General features: G+C 44.5%; 1 protein-coding gene across 1 annotated transcript; it reads left to right on the top strand.

The window, feature by feature from the left end:
• The first annotated feature begins 6,829 nt into the window (after positions 1-6,829).
• tbcb (tubulin folding cofactor B) lies at positions 6,830-18,454 on the top strand. Its single transcript, XM_060856175.1, has 6 exons — positions 6,830-7,190; positions 8,166-8,309; positions 12,267-12,363; positions 14,729-14,920; positions 16,751-16,823; positions 17,011-18,454. The coding sequence occupies exons 1-6, from the start codon at positions 7,068-7,070 to the stop codon at positions 17,126-17,128; spliced, it is 747 nt and encodes a 248-aa protein (XP_060712158.1). The 5' UTR covers positions 6,830-7,067; the 3' UTR covers positions 17,129-18,454.
• The last annotated feature ends 1,813 nt before the right edge of the window (positions 18,455-20,267 follow it).

Genomic DNA, 20,267 nt, shown 5'->3' with positions numbered 1-20,267 from the left:
TGTATAATTGCAGCATGACATCACAGCTCCGGAACTCAATCCCTCTACCAATAAAATCTAACATACCGTATGCCTTCTTATCAGCACTATCAACCTGGGTGGCAACTTTCAGGGACCTATGTACATGGATACCAAGGTCTTTCTGCACATCCACACTACCAAGAATCTTTCCATTCACCCAGTATTCTGCCTTCTTGTTATTCTTCCCAAAATGAATCACCTCACATTTAGAACAGAGAGCATAGAAAAGCACAGCACAGAACAGGCCCTTCGGCCCAAAATGTTGTGCTGAGGATTATTCCTAATCTAAAATAAAATAACCTAACCTGTATGCCCTTCAATTCACTGCTGTCCATGTGCTTGTCCAGCACTCAATTAAATGTCCCCAATGACTCTGCTTCCACCACCACCACTAGCAACACATTCCTCACATTCACAACTCTCTGCGTAAAGGACCTACCTCTGACGTCTCCTCTATACCTTCCTCCTAATATCTTCAAACTATGACCCCTCGTGCCAGTCAATCCTGCTCTGGGGAAAACTCTCTGGCTATTAACTCTATCATTCCTCTTATTAACTTGTACACCTCGATCAGGTCACCTCTCTTCCTCTTTCTCCAGAGAGAAAAGTCCAAGTTTAGTCAACCTCTCTTCGTAAGACAAGCCCTCCAGTCCAGGCAGCATCCTGGTAACCCTTCTTTGCACCCTCTCCAAAGCTTCTGTATCTTTCCTATAGTAGGGTGACCAGAACTGGACACAATATTCCAAGTGTGGTCTCACCAGGGTCTTGTGGAGCTGCAGCAATGGCTCATGGCTCTGAAACTCGATTCCCTTAGTTAATGAAAACCAACACACCATATGCTTTTTTAACAACCCTATTCACTTGGGTGGCAACTTTGGAGGATCTATGCACTTGAACATCAAGATCCCTCTGTTCCTCCACACTGCCAAGAATCCTGTCTTTAATCCAATATTCAGCATTCAAGTTCGACCTTCCAAAATGCATCACTTCACATTTATCCAGGTTGAACTCCATCTGCCATTTCTCAGCCCAACTCTGCATCCTGTCAATGCCATGCTGTAGCCTGCAATTGCCCTCGATACTATCAACGGGCACGGCACCTCCAACCTTTCTGTCATCCGCAAATTTACTAACCCACCCCTCAACCTCCTCATCCAAGTAATTTATAAAACCTAAAAAGAGCAGAGGCCCAGGAACAGAGCCCTGCAGGACACCACTCACCACTGACCTCCAGGCAGAATACTTTCCATCTACAACCACTCTCTGCCTTCTGTCAGCCAACCAATTCTGAATCCAGACAGCCAAATCTCCCTGTATCCCATAATGAGCCTACCATGGGGAACCTTATCAAATGCCTTGCTGAAGTCAATATGCACCACATCCACTGCTTGACCTTCGTTGACCTGAATAATCACCTTGTCAAAGAACTCAATAAGATTTGTGAGGCATGACCTGCCCCTCACAAAGCCATGCTGACTGCCTTTAATCATGCAATGTTTTTCCAAATAGTCATAAATCCTATCCCTTAGAATTCTTTCCAAAACCTTGCTGACCACAGACGTAAGACTGACTGGTCTGTAATTGCCATGGATTCCCCTATGCTCCTTCTTGAAAAGAGGAACAACATTCACCTCCCTCCAATCCTCCGTACAATTCCCATGGAGAGTGAGGAAGCATAAGTCTTCACCAGGGGCTTAGCAACCTCCTGTCTCGCTTCCCAGAGCAACCTAGAATAAATCTGGTCTGGCCCTGCGGACGGATCAATCTTAATGTTTGCCAGCATTTCCAGCACATCAACTTCCTCAATCTTGATCTGTTCAAACTTGTTTCCCAGCTCCTCAAAGTTCTCAGCCACAACAAGGTCTCTTTCCTTAGTGAAAACTGAAGCAAAAAACTCATTTAGGGCTTCCCCTATCTGCTCAGACTCCACTCACAAGTTCCCTCTGCTATCCCTGATCGGCCCTACCTTCTCCCTGATTATTCTCTTATTCCTCACGTATGAGTAAAATCCCTTTGGGTTCTCCCTAATCCTTCCTGTCATGTCTTTTTCTTGTCCCCTCCTGGCTCTCTTCAGTCCATTTCTGAGCTCCTTTCTAGTAAGCCTGCAATCTCTAAAGCTGTGCTAAATCCTTGCTTCCTCCACCTTACGTAAACTGCATTCTTCCTTTTGATGAGAAGCTCCTCTGTTCTCATCATCCAAGGTTCCTTAATCTTACCCCCTTCTTCTCTATCTCAGAGGAACAAATCTGTGCATCAGTTGCAACAACTGCTCCTTAAACAGTCTCCACAAGTCTGTTGTGCCCTTTCAGCGAAACAATTGCTCCCAATCTGTACTTTCCAATTCTTGTCTGATAGCGTCCTAATTTCCTTTTCCCTAAATAAATATCTTCCCTTGGTAACTGTTCCTTTCCCCCTCCAAGGCTATGGTAAATGTGAGCTGAAAATGTGTGGCTGGAAAAGCGCAGCAGGTCAGGCAGCATCCAAGGAACAGGAGATTCAACGTTTCGGGCATTAGCCCTTCTTCAGGAATTCAGTGGGGCCTCCCTTCTTGTCAGCCCTTTGACATACTGTGTCAGGAAACCCATCTGCACACATTGGATAAGAACTGATACATCTGATGTACAAGAGTTATAGCATTTCCAGTTAATGCTGGGGAAGGTAAAGTCCCCCATAATGACCACCCCTGTTCCTTTCTCTCTTGCCCAAGATCGTTTTGCCAATCCTCTCCTTCACATCCCTGGAACTTTGCGGAGGCCTATAAAAAACTCCCAGCAGTGTGATCTCTCCTCTCCTGCTTCTAACCTCAGCCCCTACCACCTCAGTAGACGAGTCCTCGTCAAAAGTTCTTTCAGCCACTGTTATATTGTCCTTTACTAAAAAAGGCACACCTCCCCCCTCTTTAACTGCCTTCCCTGATTTTAATGAAATATCAAAACCCTGGAATCTGCAACATTCATTCCTGACCCGGCTCTATCCATGTCTCTGAAATGGCCACAGCGTCATCCATCCTATCATCCACCCCTTACCCCTCCACCCACATCATCAACCCTTCACCCCCCCCACCACATCAACCACCCATCCCCCTCCCCACATCACCCCCATCATCATTCTTTCCCCTCCCTCCCTCCCCACATCATCCCCTCCCCACAAACCCTCCAATCATCATTCCGTCTCCCACATCGCCCCATCAACACCTCCCTCCCCACACCAGCCCCATCATCCTCTTTTCCTCCCTACATCACCCCTCCATCATCTCCTCTCCCCACCAAACCATTCCACCCAGTTTCATCATCCCCTTCCCCCAACATCATCCACTACATCCCCATCATCCTCTTCCCCCATCATCACCCCGTTCCATCATCATCCCCGTTCCTCACATTATCATCTCCTTCCTCATCATTAATCACCCCCTTTCCCCCATCATCGATATCCACCCTCTCCCTCATCAACTTCCCCTCCCCGATCATCAACCCCTTCCCCATCATCTCCTTCACCCCATTACCCCCTTCTCCCCATCATCATCCCCTTCCTCCATCATCATCCCCTCCACCAACATCATCCCCATCACACCCACCATCACCCCCATCTTCATCCCCTTCCCCCATCTTCATTCACTTCCCCCAGCATCATCCTCTTCCCCATCTTCATCCCCATCCCCCATCTTCATCCCCTTCCCCCATCATCAACCACTACCCATCATCATTCCCTTCACCCATCATTAACCCTTCCCTTCATCATCAATCACCCCCTTTCCCCATTATCACACCTGTTCCCCCATATCGTCATCGAATTCCCCCATTGTCATGTCCTTCTCCCATCAATCACCCTACATCATTAATATACCTCTCCCCTCAGCATCACCCCTCCCCCAACATCAACCCCTCTCCCCTGTCATGATTATCCCCTCCCTCATCATCAATCATCCTCTTCCCCCACCAATATCCCCTCCCTATCACCCTGCTCCCCTACACCCCATCATCACCCCCCCTCATCGTCACCCCTCTCCCCATCATCACCCCCTTGTCCCCTCCCCCTCATCAACACCCTCTTGACCCCCATTATCACCCCTTTCCCCCATCATCATCCCCGTTCCCTGCATTATCATCTCCTTCCCCCATCGATATCCACCCTCTCCTTCATCAACTTCCCCTCCCCCACATCACATCACACCCCATCATCATCCCCTTCCCCCCATCATTCCCTTCCCCATCATCATCTCTTCCCCCATCATCATCATTCCCCCCATCATCAGCCCCTTCCTGTCATCTCATTCGCCCCATTATCATCCCCTTCCCCCCATCATCAGCCCCTTCCCATCATCTCATTCCCCCATCATCACCCTGCTCCCCTACACCCCATCGTCGCCCCTCTCCCCCCTCATCATCACCCCCTTGTCCCCTCCCCATCATCGTAACCCCCTTGTCCCTCATTGTCACCCACTTGACCCCTCCCTTTCATTGTAATCCCCTGCCTCCCTCATAACCCCGTCCCTCTCATTGTCACCCCCTTGCTCTCCCTCGTCACCCCTTCCCCCAACCCCATCGTCACCTCCTTCCTCCCATCCCCCATCATCAACCCCTTGCCTCATCCCCCCACATCACCCCCTTGTCCCCTCATCATCACCCCTTGCCCTAATCGTTATCCTTTCCCCCGCATCAGCACCTTCATCAATCGCACCCTTCCCCCCTTATCATCAATCACACCCTTCTCCCCCATCATCAGTCACCCCTTCCCCACCCATCATCACCCGTCCACCCTCATCAACCCCCTCCCCCTCATCATTATCCCCTTCCTCCATCACCCAATTCCCCCTCATCATCACCCCCTTTCTCTCATCATCACCTCCTTCCCCCGTACCACCTCCTTCATCAATCACACCCTTCTCCCCATCAACCCCCTCATCATTCTCCCCTTTCCCATCAAACCCCTCCCCCTCATCATTTTCCCCTCCCACCCCCATCATTATCCCCTTCCCCAACAAACCTCTTCCCCCTCATCATTATCCCCTTCCCCATCAAACCCCACCTCCCTCATCATTATCCCCTTGCCTCACCCCTTTTCATTATCCCCTTTACCATTAGACCCCTCCTCCATCTTTATCCCCTTTCCCATCAAATCCCTCCCCCTCAGCATCACACCCCTTGCCCTCCCCCTCATTATCCCCTTTCCCATCAAACCCCTCCCCCATTATTATCCCCTCCCCCATATCATTCCCCTTTCCCTCATCATTATCCCCTCCCCCATCATAATGATCCCTTTTCCATATCATCACTCTTTCCCCCCAATGTCAGCCCTTGCCCCCTTCATCACCCCTTTGCACCCCCATCATCTCCTTACCACCCACTTCATCACCCCCTTGCCCCACTACACCCCCATCTCCCTTCATAATCAATCCTTTGCCTCCTCACTCTCATTGTCATCCCCTTGTCCTCCTCCTTCCCTCATCAAACCCTGCCCCCCTTGCTCTCATCAACTCTTTGCCCCTCCCCTCTCACCGTCACTCACCTTCCCCCTCATCATTCCCATTTCCCCCTTGTTACCCCTTTGCCCCTCTCCTCTCATCATCACGCACCTCCTCCTACTCGTCACCATTTGCCCCCGTCATCACCACCCCCTTGCCCCCCTCCCGTCGTCACCCCCTTGACCCCCCTCCCATTGTCACCCCCTTGACCCTCCATTATCATCCCCATGACCCTCCATCATCACTCCCTTGACGCCATCAGTCACCCCTTGACCCTCCATCATCACCCTCTTGCCCCACACCCATTGTCATCTCCATCCCCCACCATCACCTCCATCCCCCACCATCACCCCTTCCCCGCATCACCTCCTTCATCAATCACCCCCTGCCCCATCAATCATGCCCTTGCCCCCTTCTCAGATACCCCTTCACCAATCATCACTCCTCCTCCCTCATCATTATCCCCTTCCCTCCATCATTATCCCGTTCCCCTATCAACACCCATCCCCCCCACTGTCACCCCCTGCCTCCCACTATCACCTTCTGCCCCTCTCATAGTCATCCACTTGCCTCCTCCCCATCATTGTCACCCCTTCAACATCAACCCCTTGTCTCCTTCCATCCTCATCATCACCCCCTCGCCCTTCTTCACCCTGCCCCCACTTCCCCTTATCGTCATACCCTTGCCCCCTCACCCCTCATTGTCACCCCCTCATCATCACACCCCTTGCCGCACACCCCCATAATCACAACCCTACCCCACATCGTGACCCTCTTGCTCCCCTCATCGCCCCCCTCACCATCACCCTCCCTCACACACCACCTACTCCTCCTCCACCTCTTTGTCACCCACCTGTCCCTGCTCCCCCCATTGTCGCCCTCCCATCATCCTCACCCCCTTGATCCTCTATCGTCACCTGCTTGCACCCCCCAATCCTGACCCCTTTACCCCCCCACATCGTCACCCCTATCATCACCCTTTGCCGCACCCTCGTCACCCCCCTTCCCCACCATCACCTCCTGCCCCTATTATGAGCCACTCCTCCCACTCATCAGTATCTCCTTCCCCCATCAACAACCACCCCCTATTGTCACCCCCTTGTCCCCTAATCGTCATCCCCTTGCCCCGCCCCCTCATCGTCATCCTCTTGCCCCGCCCCCTCATCGTCATCCCTTTATCCCCGCCCCCTATCGTCACCCCTTTGCCCCCTCCCCCTTATTGTCACCCCCTTGCCCCATACTCGTCATAACCACCCCGCCCCCTTTCCGCTTAACGAAATTCCCCGCAAGCCCCACCCATGTGCCATTCCGGGCGCCTCTGATTGGATGATGTGAAGGAGGCGCGGCCATCACGACACCAATCCGATTATTCGCCCTCGCGCTGCTGGAATATTCTGGAAGGGACAGCGCGCGAGCCAACGGCCTTGAGATTCAAACTGTCCGCAGCGGAACGTCCCTTTAACCGCCTCAGTGTATGACCACAGCCAACCAGCCCCTGAACTGGTGCATGTGCCCTCCGGCTCCGTGAGAGTCAACGCCAGGAGGAGCCGAGGCGGCTGTCAGCGTGGAAGGCTCTCCCGCCGTCATGGAGCAGGTGTCCTATAAAGTGGTCTCGGCCCCCGCGGTGGAGCTGCGGATTACTAGTCCGTTCACGTCTTTTGTCTCGGAGAAAAGGTTTAACCGTGGCATCACCGTGTCCGAGCTGAAAGTAAGTGAAAGGGAGAGGGTTGGCAGTTGGCCGCGAGGGAGCCACAGGCCGCGACTAGTAACGACAGGGCGTTAATACATGGGCGGGGCCCAGCAGACGACGGGGAGGTGGGGGGCGCGGCCCAGCAGACGACGGGGGGGCGGGGCCCAGCAGACGACGGGGAGGTGGGGGGCGGGGCCCAGCAGACGACGGGGAGGTGGGGGGCGGGGCCCAGCAGACGACGGGGAGGTGGGGGGCGGGGCCCAGCAGACGACGGGGAGGTGGGGGGCGGGGCCCAGCAGACGACGGGGAGGTGGGGGGCGGGGCCCAGCAGACGACGGGGAGGTGGGGGGCGGGGCCCAGCAGACGACGGGGAGGTGGGGGGCGGGGCCCAGCAGACGACGGGGAGGTGGGGGGCGGGGCCCAGCAGACGACGGGGAGGTGGGGGGCGGGGCCCAGCAGACGACGGGGAGGTGGGGGGCGGGGCCCAGCAGCCTGAGACATGATTAGCTGGAGATTCACGACTCTTTCCGCCGCCGCACTCCCCCGCTTATCTTTTGCCACTACAAGAATTGCCCTATGTTCCCCTGGGGCTATGGTGACTTGAAAGAATACCATCTGGTCTTTTATAGCGTCAGAGAATTTTACAAGATGGAAACAGACTCTTCAGTCCAATTTGTCTATGCCTGCCAGGGTTTTCCAATGAAACTAGTCCTATTTGCCCAGAATCCCCCTCAACATTTTCTTTTCATGTACCTGTACTTTCCAAATGTCTTTTAAATGTTGTAACTACAACCAGAATTGAACACTTCTTCTGGCAGTTCATTCCATATGCAAGCCACCTTCTGTGTGAAAAAGTTGCATCTCAGGTCCCTTTTAATTCTTTCTTGTTTCATCATGTTTTGAAATGCAACTAAATGTTTCAAACCTAATGTTCAGACTAGATACGTTGTGATTAAGCTGTGTTTAAAACCTTGGTGTTCACTTTTTTAATAGTGCAAACTGGAACTGATTGTGGGCTCTCCAGCCTCCTGCATGGAACTGCAGTTATTCAGTGCAGAAGACAAATTCATTGGTTCATTAGATCAAGATGATGCACTCCTTGGTTCCTATCCTGTTGATGACCGCTGCCGAATACATGTGAGTATCCCAATTGCTTTCAATAATACCATTCTGTCTGAGGCTCCCAATTAAAAGCTTCAGTAAAAATATTGTAAATTTCAAAGGTTCTCCTTTTTGATCTTCCACTTTCTTTTCAATATGCTTTTCTTAGTAATCCCTTGATATAATCAAGTGCTAGCTGTGGTCCTTGTTGCCTCTATTAACACTCTGCTCTTATTGTTGCTTTTTCTGATTTTTAGTGCTTGAATTTAACAAGGCTGGTATTGTACGAAGTATGAAGCCAATGATCTGGACCTAAGCTTGCTTGACAAATTTGTGTTTATATCCATGGCTCTATTTGAAGCTTGTCAGGAATATACAAATTAGTGGGCCATTTTGTCCCTAAAGCCACCACCTCCACTGTAAAAAGATCTTGGCTGAGCTGATTCTTGCCAACCTCTGTTAACGTTTGACACGCTTATTGGTCAAGAATCTATCTACTTCTGCTTTTAAATATTTGATGACACAGCTGACCCTGCTCTGTGGTGAAGAGAATTCCATAAACACTCATCCCCCAGAAAGAGAAATTCTTCTTATCTCTATCCTAAATGGAAAGCCTCTAATTTTAAACTGCCTGACCTGATTCTAGATTCTGACAGGTGGAAACGTCTTTTCACCCTGTAAAGTCCTTTCAAGATATTAGAGCCATAGAGATGTGCAGCATGGAAACAGACTCTTTGGGCCAACCCGTCCATGCTGACCAGATATCCTAATGTAATCTAGTCCCATTTACCAGCACTTAGCCCATGTCTCCCTGAACCCTTATTCTTCATACACCCATCCAGATGCCATTTAAATATTGTAATTGTACCAGCCTCCACCACTTCCTCTAAGTTCATTTCATACATGCACCACCCTCTGTGTGAAATGTTCCTTAGGACCCTTTTAAATTTTTCTCCCCTCACCCTGAACCTATGTCCTCTAGTTCTGGACTCCACCACTCCAGGCAAAAGACCTTGTCTATTTACCCTATCCATGCTCCCCACCTATCCAGGTCACCTATCAGCCTCAAATGCTCCAGGGAAAATTACCCAGCCTATTCAGCTTCTCCCTTTCGTTCAAACCCTTCAACCCTGGTAACATCCTTAACTCTTTTCTGAACCCTTTCAAGTTTCATAGCATCCTCCTGATAAGAGAGAGACCAGAATTGCACACAATATTAAATTTAATTGGAATCATAAAATCCCTCCAGTACAGGAAAAGGACAGTCAGTCCATCGAGTCAGCCCCAACCCTCCAACAGCATTCCACTCCAATCCCCATAACACAATGTTTACTGTGGCTAATCCACCTAGCCTGCACACCCTTGAACACTGCAGGGCAATTTAGCAAGGCCAATCCACCTAACTTGCACATCTTTGGAATGTGGGAAGAAATCGGAGCATCCAGTGGAAACCATTTAGACATAGCTGTAAACCCCACATGTTGGAATGAACTTCCAGAGGAAGTGGTGGGTATGAATATAGTTACAACATTTAAGACATTTGGATAAATGCATTGAATAAGAAATATTTGAGTGTGATATAGGCTAAGTGCAGGCAGTTGGGACAAGTTTAGTTTGGGACTATGATTGCATGAACTAGTTGGACCGAAGGCTTTGTTCCTGTGCTGTATGACTCAAACAGGATACCCCCTACATCCCCAAAAAAGTATCCTCTGCTCTAAGGAAAACAACTCCAACCCATCTAGTCTTCCTTCATAACTGAATTTCTTTAGCCCAGGCAACATCCTGGTGACTTTTGTCTACAAGGAAGGATGTGATTGCACAGGATGTAACGTAGTGACTGGAACTGCACACAAGTAGACCAGCTATAGCTGTGCTAATGTTATATACAGCTCAAATATTAAACCCTGCTTTGTATTTGGTTATTTGACTAATAAAAGCGAGAACATCATATCAATTCTTAAACACCTTATCTTCCTGCTTCAAGAATCTGTGCATGCACACTAAGGTCCCAATGTACTTCCTAGGATCCTACCATTCAATGTGTCTGGTCTCGTTCATCCTCCCAAAAGGCATCACCTCTCTCTTTTTTTCAGAATTAATTCCTATTTGCCTATCTCATATCCTGGAGCAAGGCTTACCTCCTTTGTTTTTTACTACATCACCAATTTTCAAATCTGCAAATTTATTGATCTATACTACACATAGCAAGAGACACAATACTGAATCCTGAACACAGACAACCAGTCACAAAAACACCCCCTGAATCATTCTCTGCTTCCTGCCACTAAGGCAATTTTGGATCCAATTTCAAAATTTGCCTAGATCCAGTGGATTTTTGCATCTAACCAGTCTTCCAAGAGAGATTAAATCAATTGCACTATCCTCATTTGTACACCTCGTCACTTATTTCAAACATGTTATTTTCCTAATACTTTTTGCCAGATGTTTAGATTAAAAAAAAGATAATGCAAAATAAAGTTGATGAATAAGTTAGTAACCTGTGTATATTATCAACTTGTTGCTCTAAATTCCTCTTTGGAGATTTACAGACTAATTTTCTTTGTAATGTTGCTGAAGGGCACATTCATGCTATTTCAGTTTGTGATTGTTAATTGGGAAAATGTAGAGCACTTTTTGGTAGTTTTCATTAGAAGAAATTTTACTTCTTGGAATTTGAAAGAATTAATCAGATGAACATGTTTGGAAGTGTTAACCACAAATGTTTTGGGTGGTGTGGAATTCCTATAATGGGGTGAATTCACTTCACCTCACCACTATTGAGTTGATGGGTAGGAATTTAATTTAAATATTTATTATTAATAATTTATTTTAAATTTAAAAAGCTTTGCTAAAATGCCAAAATATCAGAATACCATATGGGTGTATGGACAAGCTCTTGGTGCAGATAGAAATCTTTAAGGTAGGAATGATTCAGTATAGAGTAGAAATAGTGTGCTTGATGGGATTTAGTTTTGGCATTGGGCAGACCATCAGTCTATCTTTACTGGGCGGAGATTGTGCAGACAATTATTACCATCTTATTGGGTTTCAAAGAGGCTTGGGAGTTCTAGTCCAGGATGCTCTTAAGGTAAACTTGCAAGTTGGATCAGTAGTTAGGAAGGCAAATGCAATGCTTATGTTTATTTTGAGGATTTGAATATAAAAGTCGGGATGTACCTCAGATGCTCTGACTCTGGGCAGACCACATTTGGAATCGAAAGCAACCTCCATGTCTGCAGAACCATTTTCTGCGGTTTCACTTGCCCGTGGTTTACCACAGCTGGAACATATAAAAGGGAACTTTCTGGAACCAGGGACTAGGAGGCTGCAGGGAAGGTACGCTTCCCATTTTAAATGAATGGGTTTGCTACAATCCGTGATTTCGAGCTTCTGCTGTAGGTCCTGGAACGTATCCCCCATAGGTACACCCGGGGCGGGGGGGGGGGAAGTCTACTGTATTGTGTGCAGTTTTGGGTCCCATATCTCAAGAAAGATGTATTGGCCCTGGAGTCCGTTCAGTGGAGGTTCACGAGAACGGCCCCAGGAATGAAAAGCTTAATGTATGTGGAAAGTTTGATGGAGTTAAGAATGATGAGGGGGGGAAATCTAATTGAAGCATACAGAATATGGTTTGGCCTGACAGAGTAGATGTTGGGAAGATGTTCCATTGGTAGGAGAGACCAGGACCTGAGGTCACAGCCTGAAAGTAAAGGGAACACCTTTTTAGAATGGAGATAAGGAGAAACCTCTTCAGCCAGATAGTGGTGAATCTATGGAAATCACTGCCACAGAAGGCTGTGAAGGCCAGGTCATTTGAGTAGATTTAAGACTGAAGTAGATAGGTTATTGAGTATCCAGGGTTTTGGGGAGAATGGGGTTGAGAAATTTAGCAGCCATGATTGGGTGGTGGAGCAGACCCAGTGGGCTCAATGGCCTAATTTCTGCTTCAATGTCTTATGGTCTTATTATTTCAAATATTTGTTTTTGTAGGTAATAGACCAAAGTGGAGTGAAGATTGGAGAGTTTGAAGATGTGTCTAAAGTTATAAAGTATGAAATGTCCAATGAAGCATATGATAAAAGAGCAGGTAAGATGATTTTGAGCAATGTTCTGCACTGGCTAATTTTGATATTCTTGCATACTTGTACTTAAATGGAAGATAGTCTGTATTTAATAATGCATGCAACTGGTTTTGTAAAATGGAATAGTTAGGCAAAGAACTGGTTATAATTAGGAAATGTGCAGGAAACACCTGAGATGATGTATTTTAAGAAAATTGTAGGGCTGAATGCAACACCAAATCTGGTTTGTAACTTTTTAAAATGCCTTTGCACCCATCCTTCACACATGATGTCTCTAAGCTATAGACATAATGAGAAATAAACTATACTAGCCTTCTGAGTAGAGATATGCCCTTCATTGATCCTTCTGAACTTGTCTATCTGCAAATTGTAAACGAAAGCCCAAAGTCTTCATAGAGGTATTTATTGCGAGTATGAGTGAACTCCTTCAAAACACTGAACATAAATCAGCCCACCATCTTGTCCCATTGTCCAACTCCTTATTGCTGTCTCAGACTTGTTGCAACGTTATGCTATAGCACAAGATTTTGTCATACGTAAACCTGACAGCCTGCATTTTCAGCAGAATTAAACAGCAGTCACTTAACTATGTTAAGTCCTCCCATGAAACTTGTGTGTAAGCAACTTTTAACTAGTGGTTATTTCTAGCCACAAGTTCACATGCCATGGAGTTTAAAAAATGGCAAAAAAAACTTACTTGAGAGTTTAAACCAAGACCTAATCCAATATGTGTACGTATGAATAGAGTATTTCGCAGAAGTTTCCACCATTCTGGGCAAAACAGCTGACTTGATTGGCATCCACTCACAAACACTCTGACCCTCACCATGATGAGTGCTTTGTAGCAGCAGCATAACCCATGTAGAAGATGCACCGCAGAAATTCACTAGGACTTAGACAACACCTTTCGAATCACTAACATCTAGAAGGACCAGGGCAGCAGATATCTGCATCTGCAAGTACCTCCTGAAGATACTTGTCACCCTGACTTGTAAATATATTGTCAATCCTTCAGTGTCAATAAATTCTGGGATTCCCTTCCTAACAGCATTGTGGGTATACCAAAACCAAGTGGACTGCAGTGAATCATGAAGACTGCTCACCGCCACCTTTTCACAGACAACTAAGGTTGGGCAACAAATGCTGGCCCAGCCAGGGACTCCATATCCCATGGATGAATAAATAAGGAAAAAATCTTGTTACAATTACAGTTTCTTCCTAATGTTTTTACTGCACTTTCTGTACATGGCAGTTACCTTGGACAAATTATTCTAGAACAAATAATCTTAAATTACAGCTTGGATAGCATGGAGCAGTGAATCTTTAAGCGATTGGAATATGCACCTGAAATATTGTCTGTTCGGGGTATCCTCAAGATCTCTCTGATAGTGCAAGTATTTCACTGATGGACCACATTGACTGAGGCTAAACTGTTTTTTGAAGTTTAGCTTTTACTTTGTTTCAATTTATAATTCATTTTAATAGCATATCTCACTAAAATTTTGCCAAATATTCCTGTACAAACATTCTAATGTTTACTGTTCTGTTCTGTAATGCAGAACTTTGAGAAAACGGATTCTCATGGAGATCATACTAACCTCCCAGCTTGGACAGTAGCAATCCAACATGGAATTAAGAGCATGGGCCCCAGCTTGGCTAACTGGCCATGCTCAAGTTAGTACAGTGGCAAGATGGCAGCATATCATGTTGATAAGTAGCATTCTTAGCAGCTGATGAGTAAATAGGGGTGTGAACAAAATGCAGTCTTATCATATTTTCAGTCTGGCCTTCTTTCCTCATACAGTAGTTCTCCTTCTCCCCACCCTCCCCTCCACCAGGGGTACGTTCAAAGACCTACTGCAGAAGGCCAAGACCACAAATTTAAATGGGAAATGTATCTTCCCGGCAGCTTCCTGGTTCTGGACAGTTCCCTTTTTATATGTTTGGGTCACAGTAAACCGCTGTAACCGGACCTGTGGATGCAGGGCTTGCCCTGTAGTTAATTATGCAGCTTCTAATTTCCACATTTTAACAGTTCATAATCACAAAATAAAGTCTACACCTACGTAAGGAAAAATAAAGCATTTTTAGTTTGAAACAGGAGCACTTCGATCCATCGGCTTTTGGAGAGGAGGAGTTAGTAGGTGCGTAGTACAGAAAGTACTAAGCTAGTTTTGCTGAGAGCTGATGGGTGAAGTTTGGTCTGTGACACGAGTCAGAAAGATTTCAATTGTTTAACTTCTGTATGAAATTGTTAATCCGTCTATCTCCGTCTGTCTCTCTTTCTCTCACTCAAACCTGATGGAGTAGTTTTATCTGAAAAAACTTCTGGCAGTTTGTAACCAAATAACTACCTGGTTTCTATTTTAGATTCGATGCGTTTGTTCCTGAAGCAAAGTAAATTGGGCTTGTATAATGAGGAGCAGAAAGAAAAAGATAAAATTGAGCTTGAGCGGAGAATACACGAAGAAAAAGCTTTGGCTGATGCCATTCTAGTTGGTGCAAGATGTGAGGTTGTAATTTCAGGGCAGCCATCCAAACGAGGCACCGTAATGTATGTGGGTAAGTTGGTTGTGACTTGGTGGGAGAATCCACAATGGTTAACTTTTTAAAGGAAAAAAAACTTTGTATGTGGACCTGTAATGTGGGCTGTATTCCATAAGTGATTTAATCTTTTGAATTGAGACAATTGTTCACACGCTGAATTAAGCGCAAATTATTAAACCATAGTTCCATAGGTCCACAGGGCAGTTTTTCATTAGAAACAGTTGGTTGAGTTTAACCTGAGGGTCACTTTGACTCAGGTGAGGGGCACATTTGAGAATGCATGAACCATCATGGTGACCTCGGCCTACTGGAATAAAATCTACACTGTTAGCATCACTCTGCATCGTGAATCAGCTGACCAGCCAACTGAGCTAACCAAGCCCCCAAACCAAGTGCATCTATGGTTTGGCACATAATAAATGTTTATAACAGGGTTAAAAACAATGACTGCAGATTCTGGATTTGTGGTGCTGGAAGAGCACAGCAGTTCAGGCAGCATCCGAGGAGGAGAAGGGCTTTTGCCCGAAACGTCGATTTTACTGCTCCTCGAATGCTGCCTGAACTGCTGTGCTCTTCCAGCACCGCTAATCCAGAAAATGTTTAGAACAGGCATGTGAATGTAGTTGATCTTAAAAGGATAATTCCATTTGATTCCCATGACTGTGGGCTCTAGAACCAGGGACACAATTTCAGAATAAAGTACAAGCTCTTTAAGACTGAGATGAAGAGAAACCTCTTCACTGATGGTTAAACTTTGGAATTCTCCACTCCAGATAGTAGGAAAAGCTGAGTCATTTGGTAAAATTAAGACAGCTGTTGAAATTTCTAGTTAAAAATCACAAAATAGTTATACAGGACAATGGTTAGGCTGCATCTGAAGTATGTGTATAGTATTCTCCTTTTTCTAAGAAAGCATATAAGTGCATTGGAAGCAGTTCAGAGAAGGTTCACAGAATAATACATGGGATGAAGTGATCTCTTTGAGGAAAGATTAGACAAGCTAAACTTGATTCCAGTAGAGCTTAGAAGTTTAAAGCTGACTTGATTGGAATACAGAGGAACGGCGATTATCTGAATTTTGGATTTTCCGAACAAGACAGCAAAGTCCCGATGCTTGGTTAAACTGTATTATGCAACTATACGATTATCTGAAGAAAATACTCCCTCCAGTGTCGTTCAGTTAATCGAGGTTTCTCTGCATAAAGTTTTGGTGTCGTTTTGACCAGGTGAATGTGGAAAGGATGTCTCCTCCTCTGAAAATCTAAAACTCAGGGTCCATTTAAGACTGAATTGAGGATTGTTTTTGTTTTGTTTTGAGGATTGAGAGTTGGACCAAAGGGTGTGTTTCTGTTATGTACATCTCTGACCCTATTGTACAACATAATGCTAACCTCTGAAGTAACATATATTGGGAAGAGAGAAATTTTGAACACTTTATTATAATAACTGATGGTTGTTGATCTATGCTGACCTCTGTATCTTTTGGAGACCTTTGTTGCTTTTCCTCATTGACCTTGGTTGGATACTAACTCCTAGGGTATTTGTTTTGATTTGAATATTACATACTTCTTGCATGTATCCTAAAGAATATTATTTTTAACTAAGTTTGTTCAGTTTCTTCATTCTGGTTGAGAAATTTTTGAACAAGGAACAAGAGTCCATAGGCCACTTTAAGTCAGGCAGCTTCATCCAGGACCCGTATGTCTTACTGTCGACCTCCATTGGATATTTCACAATTACTTAATGTGTATTTGTAGTCTACATAACATAATTCTGATGTGGATTTGTACATTAGTCTTTCATGCTTAAACTGCAGATAAGTCATCAATAGTGTTTCTGTTTCAGGTCAAACAGATTTTAAACCAGGATATTGGATTGGACTGAAATATGATGAACCTTTAGGGAAACATGATGGCAGGTAAAGTATGCTTTGACATTCAATTGCTACCAGTGATTGTTATTTCAGAATAAGTCAATAGCCTTTTTGAATGTAAAATTGCCACTGCTGTGCATGAGTATCCTGCTGTTTACGTAATTGCTTTTTGTTGTTTGTTAGTACAGAACTTGAGTAGTCAGCATTAATTCCTTTTTTGTTTCTTTTGCAGTGTGAATGGGAAGAGATATTTTCAGTGTCAGTACAAATATGGTGCATTTGTGAAGCCACAATCTGTAACAGTGGGAGATTATCCGGAGGAGGACTATGGTTTAAATGACGAAATGTGAATACTGCTAATTGCCTACAGCTTTGAAGCATTGACACACTATCTGTGGACTTTTGTCCTTATAATGCTGACTACATTGATTATTCCTTGCAGCCACATTTCAGGTGCTTGGAATTCCTGAATACGTTGGGACTTTGATGTTATCTTGTTTACATGCTCTACAGATAGAGTTTTGGCTCATGGTGAAATAGAGATGACCATTACACTTATTAGCAAGATTAAGATTTCTAATTTACTAGCTGACACTAGTTACTTGTAAATTTGCTGAGTTTGCAACATACACTAGTTTGACAACTAGTCACTGCCCATGTCACTGTTGGGATTTCTGAGTAAACACTTGCGTGAAAAATTGCTAGTCCTAATGTAAGCCATGGTAATTGATATCGTATAACACCAGACCTGGACATTCTTCCATAATGCCCATCACAGCTTATTTAGGCATATTTGTGAAAGAACATTTGATCCCTTTTTAAATTGTGTCATTTATACTTGCGTATTTTTCTCACTAGGGCAAAGATCAAAAGTTGAAATTAATGATCTGCTGCTGATTGCCACAATAGTAACTTTAGATAATATTGCCAGCTACATTGGTGAATACCACTTTAAAGTAGCAGATTGTATATCACTTGTTTCCTGTGATCGAAGGTCACAACAACAGTTCTTAAATCATTTTAATTTATTCTAAGACACCTGTTGATGCAACTTCTGCAAACAAAGGCTTTAAATCTTGCATCAATACTGCCTTGATTCTGTACGGACCTAAGTTATTTTATGCACAAGACTGTCACATCAGCTGAGTAAGACATTGGATGGTAAACATGTCTTATTTTTTAACTAATGTTTCCTTTTATTCTTTTCTTGTGAGTTCATAACACTTAATTGAGATTGTAAAGTTTACATTATCTTGCCAAACTCTCCATCCTTCTCTTTAAAAGGATGGGACAATGATTTACTCCTATGTCACTGAAATGTTGCTTTATAAGGAGGGTGTGCGCCTAACCTTTTTTGTGTTGAATGAAAACAACATTTCTGTTTCTGCCTTAACTTGTACTACTGGACATTCTCTTTGATTATCCTTCAAATCCAGTGAGAAATTAACATTTTGAAGTATAGTACCGTTTACTTATCTCTCTTTTTTTCTGGTATAACTGTTTTAAAAGAAAAAACATCTGTTGGAAATCAATTACTTGATCACCAAGATGTGTTTGACAGTTGACTGCACAAGATTGCCCCTGCAGTAAAGTTTTGGGACAAAAACACCTGTGTTTTTTGTGGTGAGATGTAAAAGATAGTGGAGAAATAAAGCATCCTTACCTAGTGGAAGCTTTACATTGTATTCTGATCAATTTTTGAATTAGCCATTGTTATGTAAACTGTATTTATAACTGATTTGGACAGCAAAACATGCATCAGAACCTTCCTCTAATTATTTGATTTCATTAACAATAAAACCTGTTTATAATTAACATAGTGGGTGGGAAGGTAAAGGTGGTATTTCTACAAGACTGATTAATGTGCAAAGAACACTGACTTAACCTTTATTTGGACCATTTACTACTTATTACCTGTCCAGTGTATGGAGACTTGACAGTAAAAACCATTATATTGTCTTCTATAGTAATACTATTTTGGTAATGCTATGTTACAGTTCATTCAGAGTCCATGTTGCCATAACAACTTGAACTTTTGTACGCGTATTGTAATCTGAATCTACAGATAGTCATGATAGAAGTTCCAGAATTCTTTCCATCACATGGTGTGTGTTATAGGTTGCGACACAATATGCTTGCTGTTTCTGAGAGGAACACACTGGATTAATTGATGTCTGCAGGAAGTCGCACTTTGTTTTCTAGAGGATCGAGATAGCGGTCAGCAGTGACTTCAAAGGAGCAGGCAGGCAGGCAAAGCCAGCTTCAACTAGGGATGGAACATAACTCTGTGCTTGTGTGTAATGTGATGAAGGTACTGTGTTGGGAAAAGTACAACGGTTAAAGCTAACAGGTTTCACAGGGTAGGGGGATAGTGAGGTTGACAACTCCCACTGTAGTGGGATGAATGAAGAGAAATATGAATGAGAGGATATCACCAGCCCCTTTAAATCTCTTCCATTCAGTTAGACTATGCCTAATCTAGGCCTTTGTTCCATTTACCCTTTTTTTTTGTTCCAGTTTCTATATCCCTTGATAAATACATTTTTATTAGGTTAATTGATCTATTTTGAAAATTAGTTACAGCATTCATGGACTTTAGAAGATGAGAGAGCAATTGGTTTTCCTGTAGTCCTTAAGTGGAAAGAGTCTTTCCAGCTTTTATTTCTAGCCTTGCTTTCATTGTAAGATTGTGATCCCTTTTTCCATTTCTTGGTATATAACTTATTTCTTAATGTGTTTCAACTATGTCTGACTTAATCTCAACCTTCTAATCTCAAGGAATACAAGCCATGTTTATGCAATCAGTCATCATAACTTTGCCCCCACATCTGTTTCTGCATGAAGCACTGTATCTGCTTCAACTTCTGTATCAGCTTAGAAAAAAGTTTAACTTGGTACTTCTAATGAAAGGCTCTGTATAATAACTGAAGCATCTCCTTGTCTTTCTACTCCAACACACTGAAGACTAGGAATAACAACCCATTAGACTTTGTGATTGACTTATGTGCCTAAACCCCATAAATTATTTTGTTCCTCCTGTTCATAATCATGAAAAGGTAATAAAATATGCAGTTTGTCTTTTTTTTGATCCAAAATGAATTACTTTGGCATTTAGCCATATTGAACCATGTTCTCCAGTTTGCTGTATTGTGTGCTGATCCCACATTACCGCAGCAGTTTAAGACTACAGCATGGTTAGGATGGAGTTATCCTGGAAATTGACACATAAAGGAGTGATTGTAGTTCTAATTGGGGATGGTCATCAGTATTGTGCAGAGTATAGCAGGGAGGGGAACTTGCAATAGTAATGTATTCATTCCTCTGCTGCCCTTGTCTCTCGAGGTGATAGTGTTTTTTTTCATTCATTTGTGGAATGTGGGCATCACTGGCTGGCCAACATTTATTGCCTGTCCCTAACTCGCCTTGACTGTTTTCTTGAACCCCTGCAGACCATGTGCTGCGGGTTGTCCTATTATACCATTAAGGTGG

Source organism: Hemiscyllium ocellatum, chromosome 47, assembly GCF_020745735.1.
Source record: "Hemiscyllium ocellatum isolate sHemOce1 chromosome 47, sHemOce1.pat.X.cur, whole genome shotgun sequence".
Classification (NCBI taxonomy): domain Eukaryota; kingdom Metazoa; phylum Chordata; class Chondrichthyes; order Orectolobiformes; family Hemiscylliidae; genus Hemiscyllium; species Hemiscyllium ocellatum.
The sequence above is the reverse complement of the archived record's forward strand: the minus strand, read 5'-3'. Positions and strand labels throughout refer to the sequence as shown.

Bases quoted from the DNA above. Each gene is read 5' to 3' on its own strand.
- tbcb (XM_060856175.1), top strand. From the start codon at position 7,068: ATGGAGCAGGTGTCCTATAAAGTGGTCTCGGCCCCCGCGGTGGAGCTG. The intron at 14,921-16,750 runs GTAAGTTGGTTG...TTTCTGTTTCAG, and splicing joins AGGCACCGTAATGTATGTGG to GTCAAACAGATTTTAAACCA. The intron at 16,824-17,010 runs GTAAAGTATGCT...TTTCTTTTGCAG, and splicing joins TTAGGGAAACATGATGGCAG to TGTGAATGGGAAGAGATATT.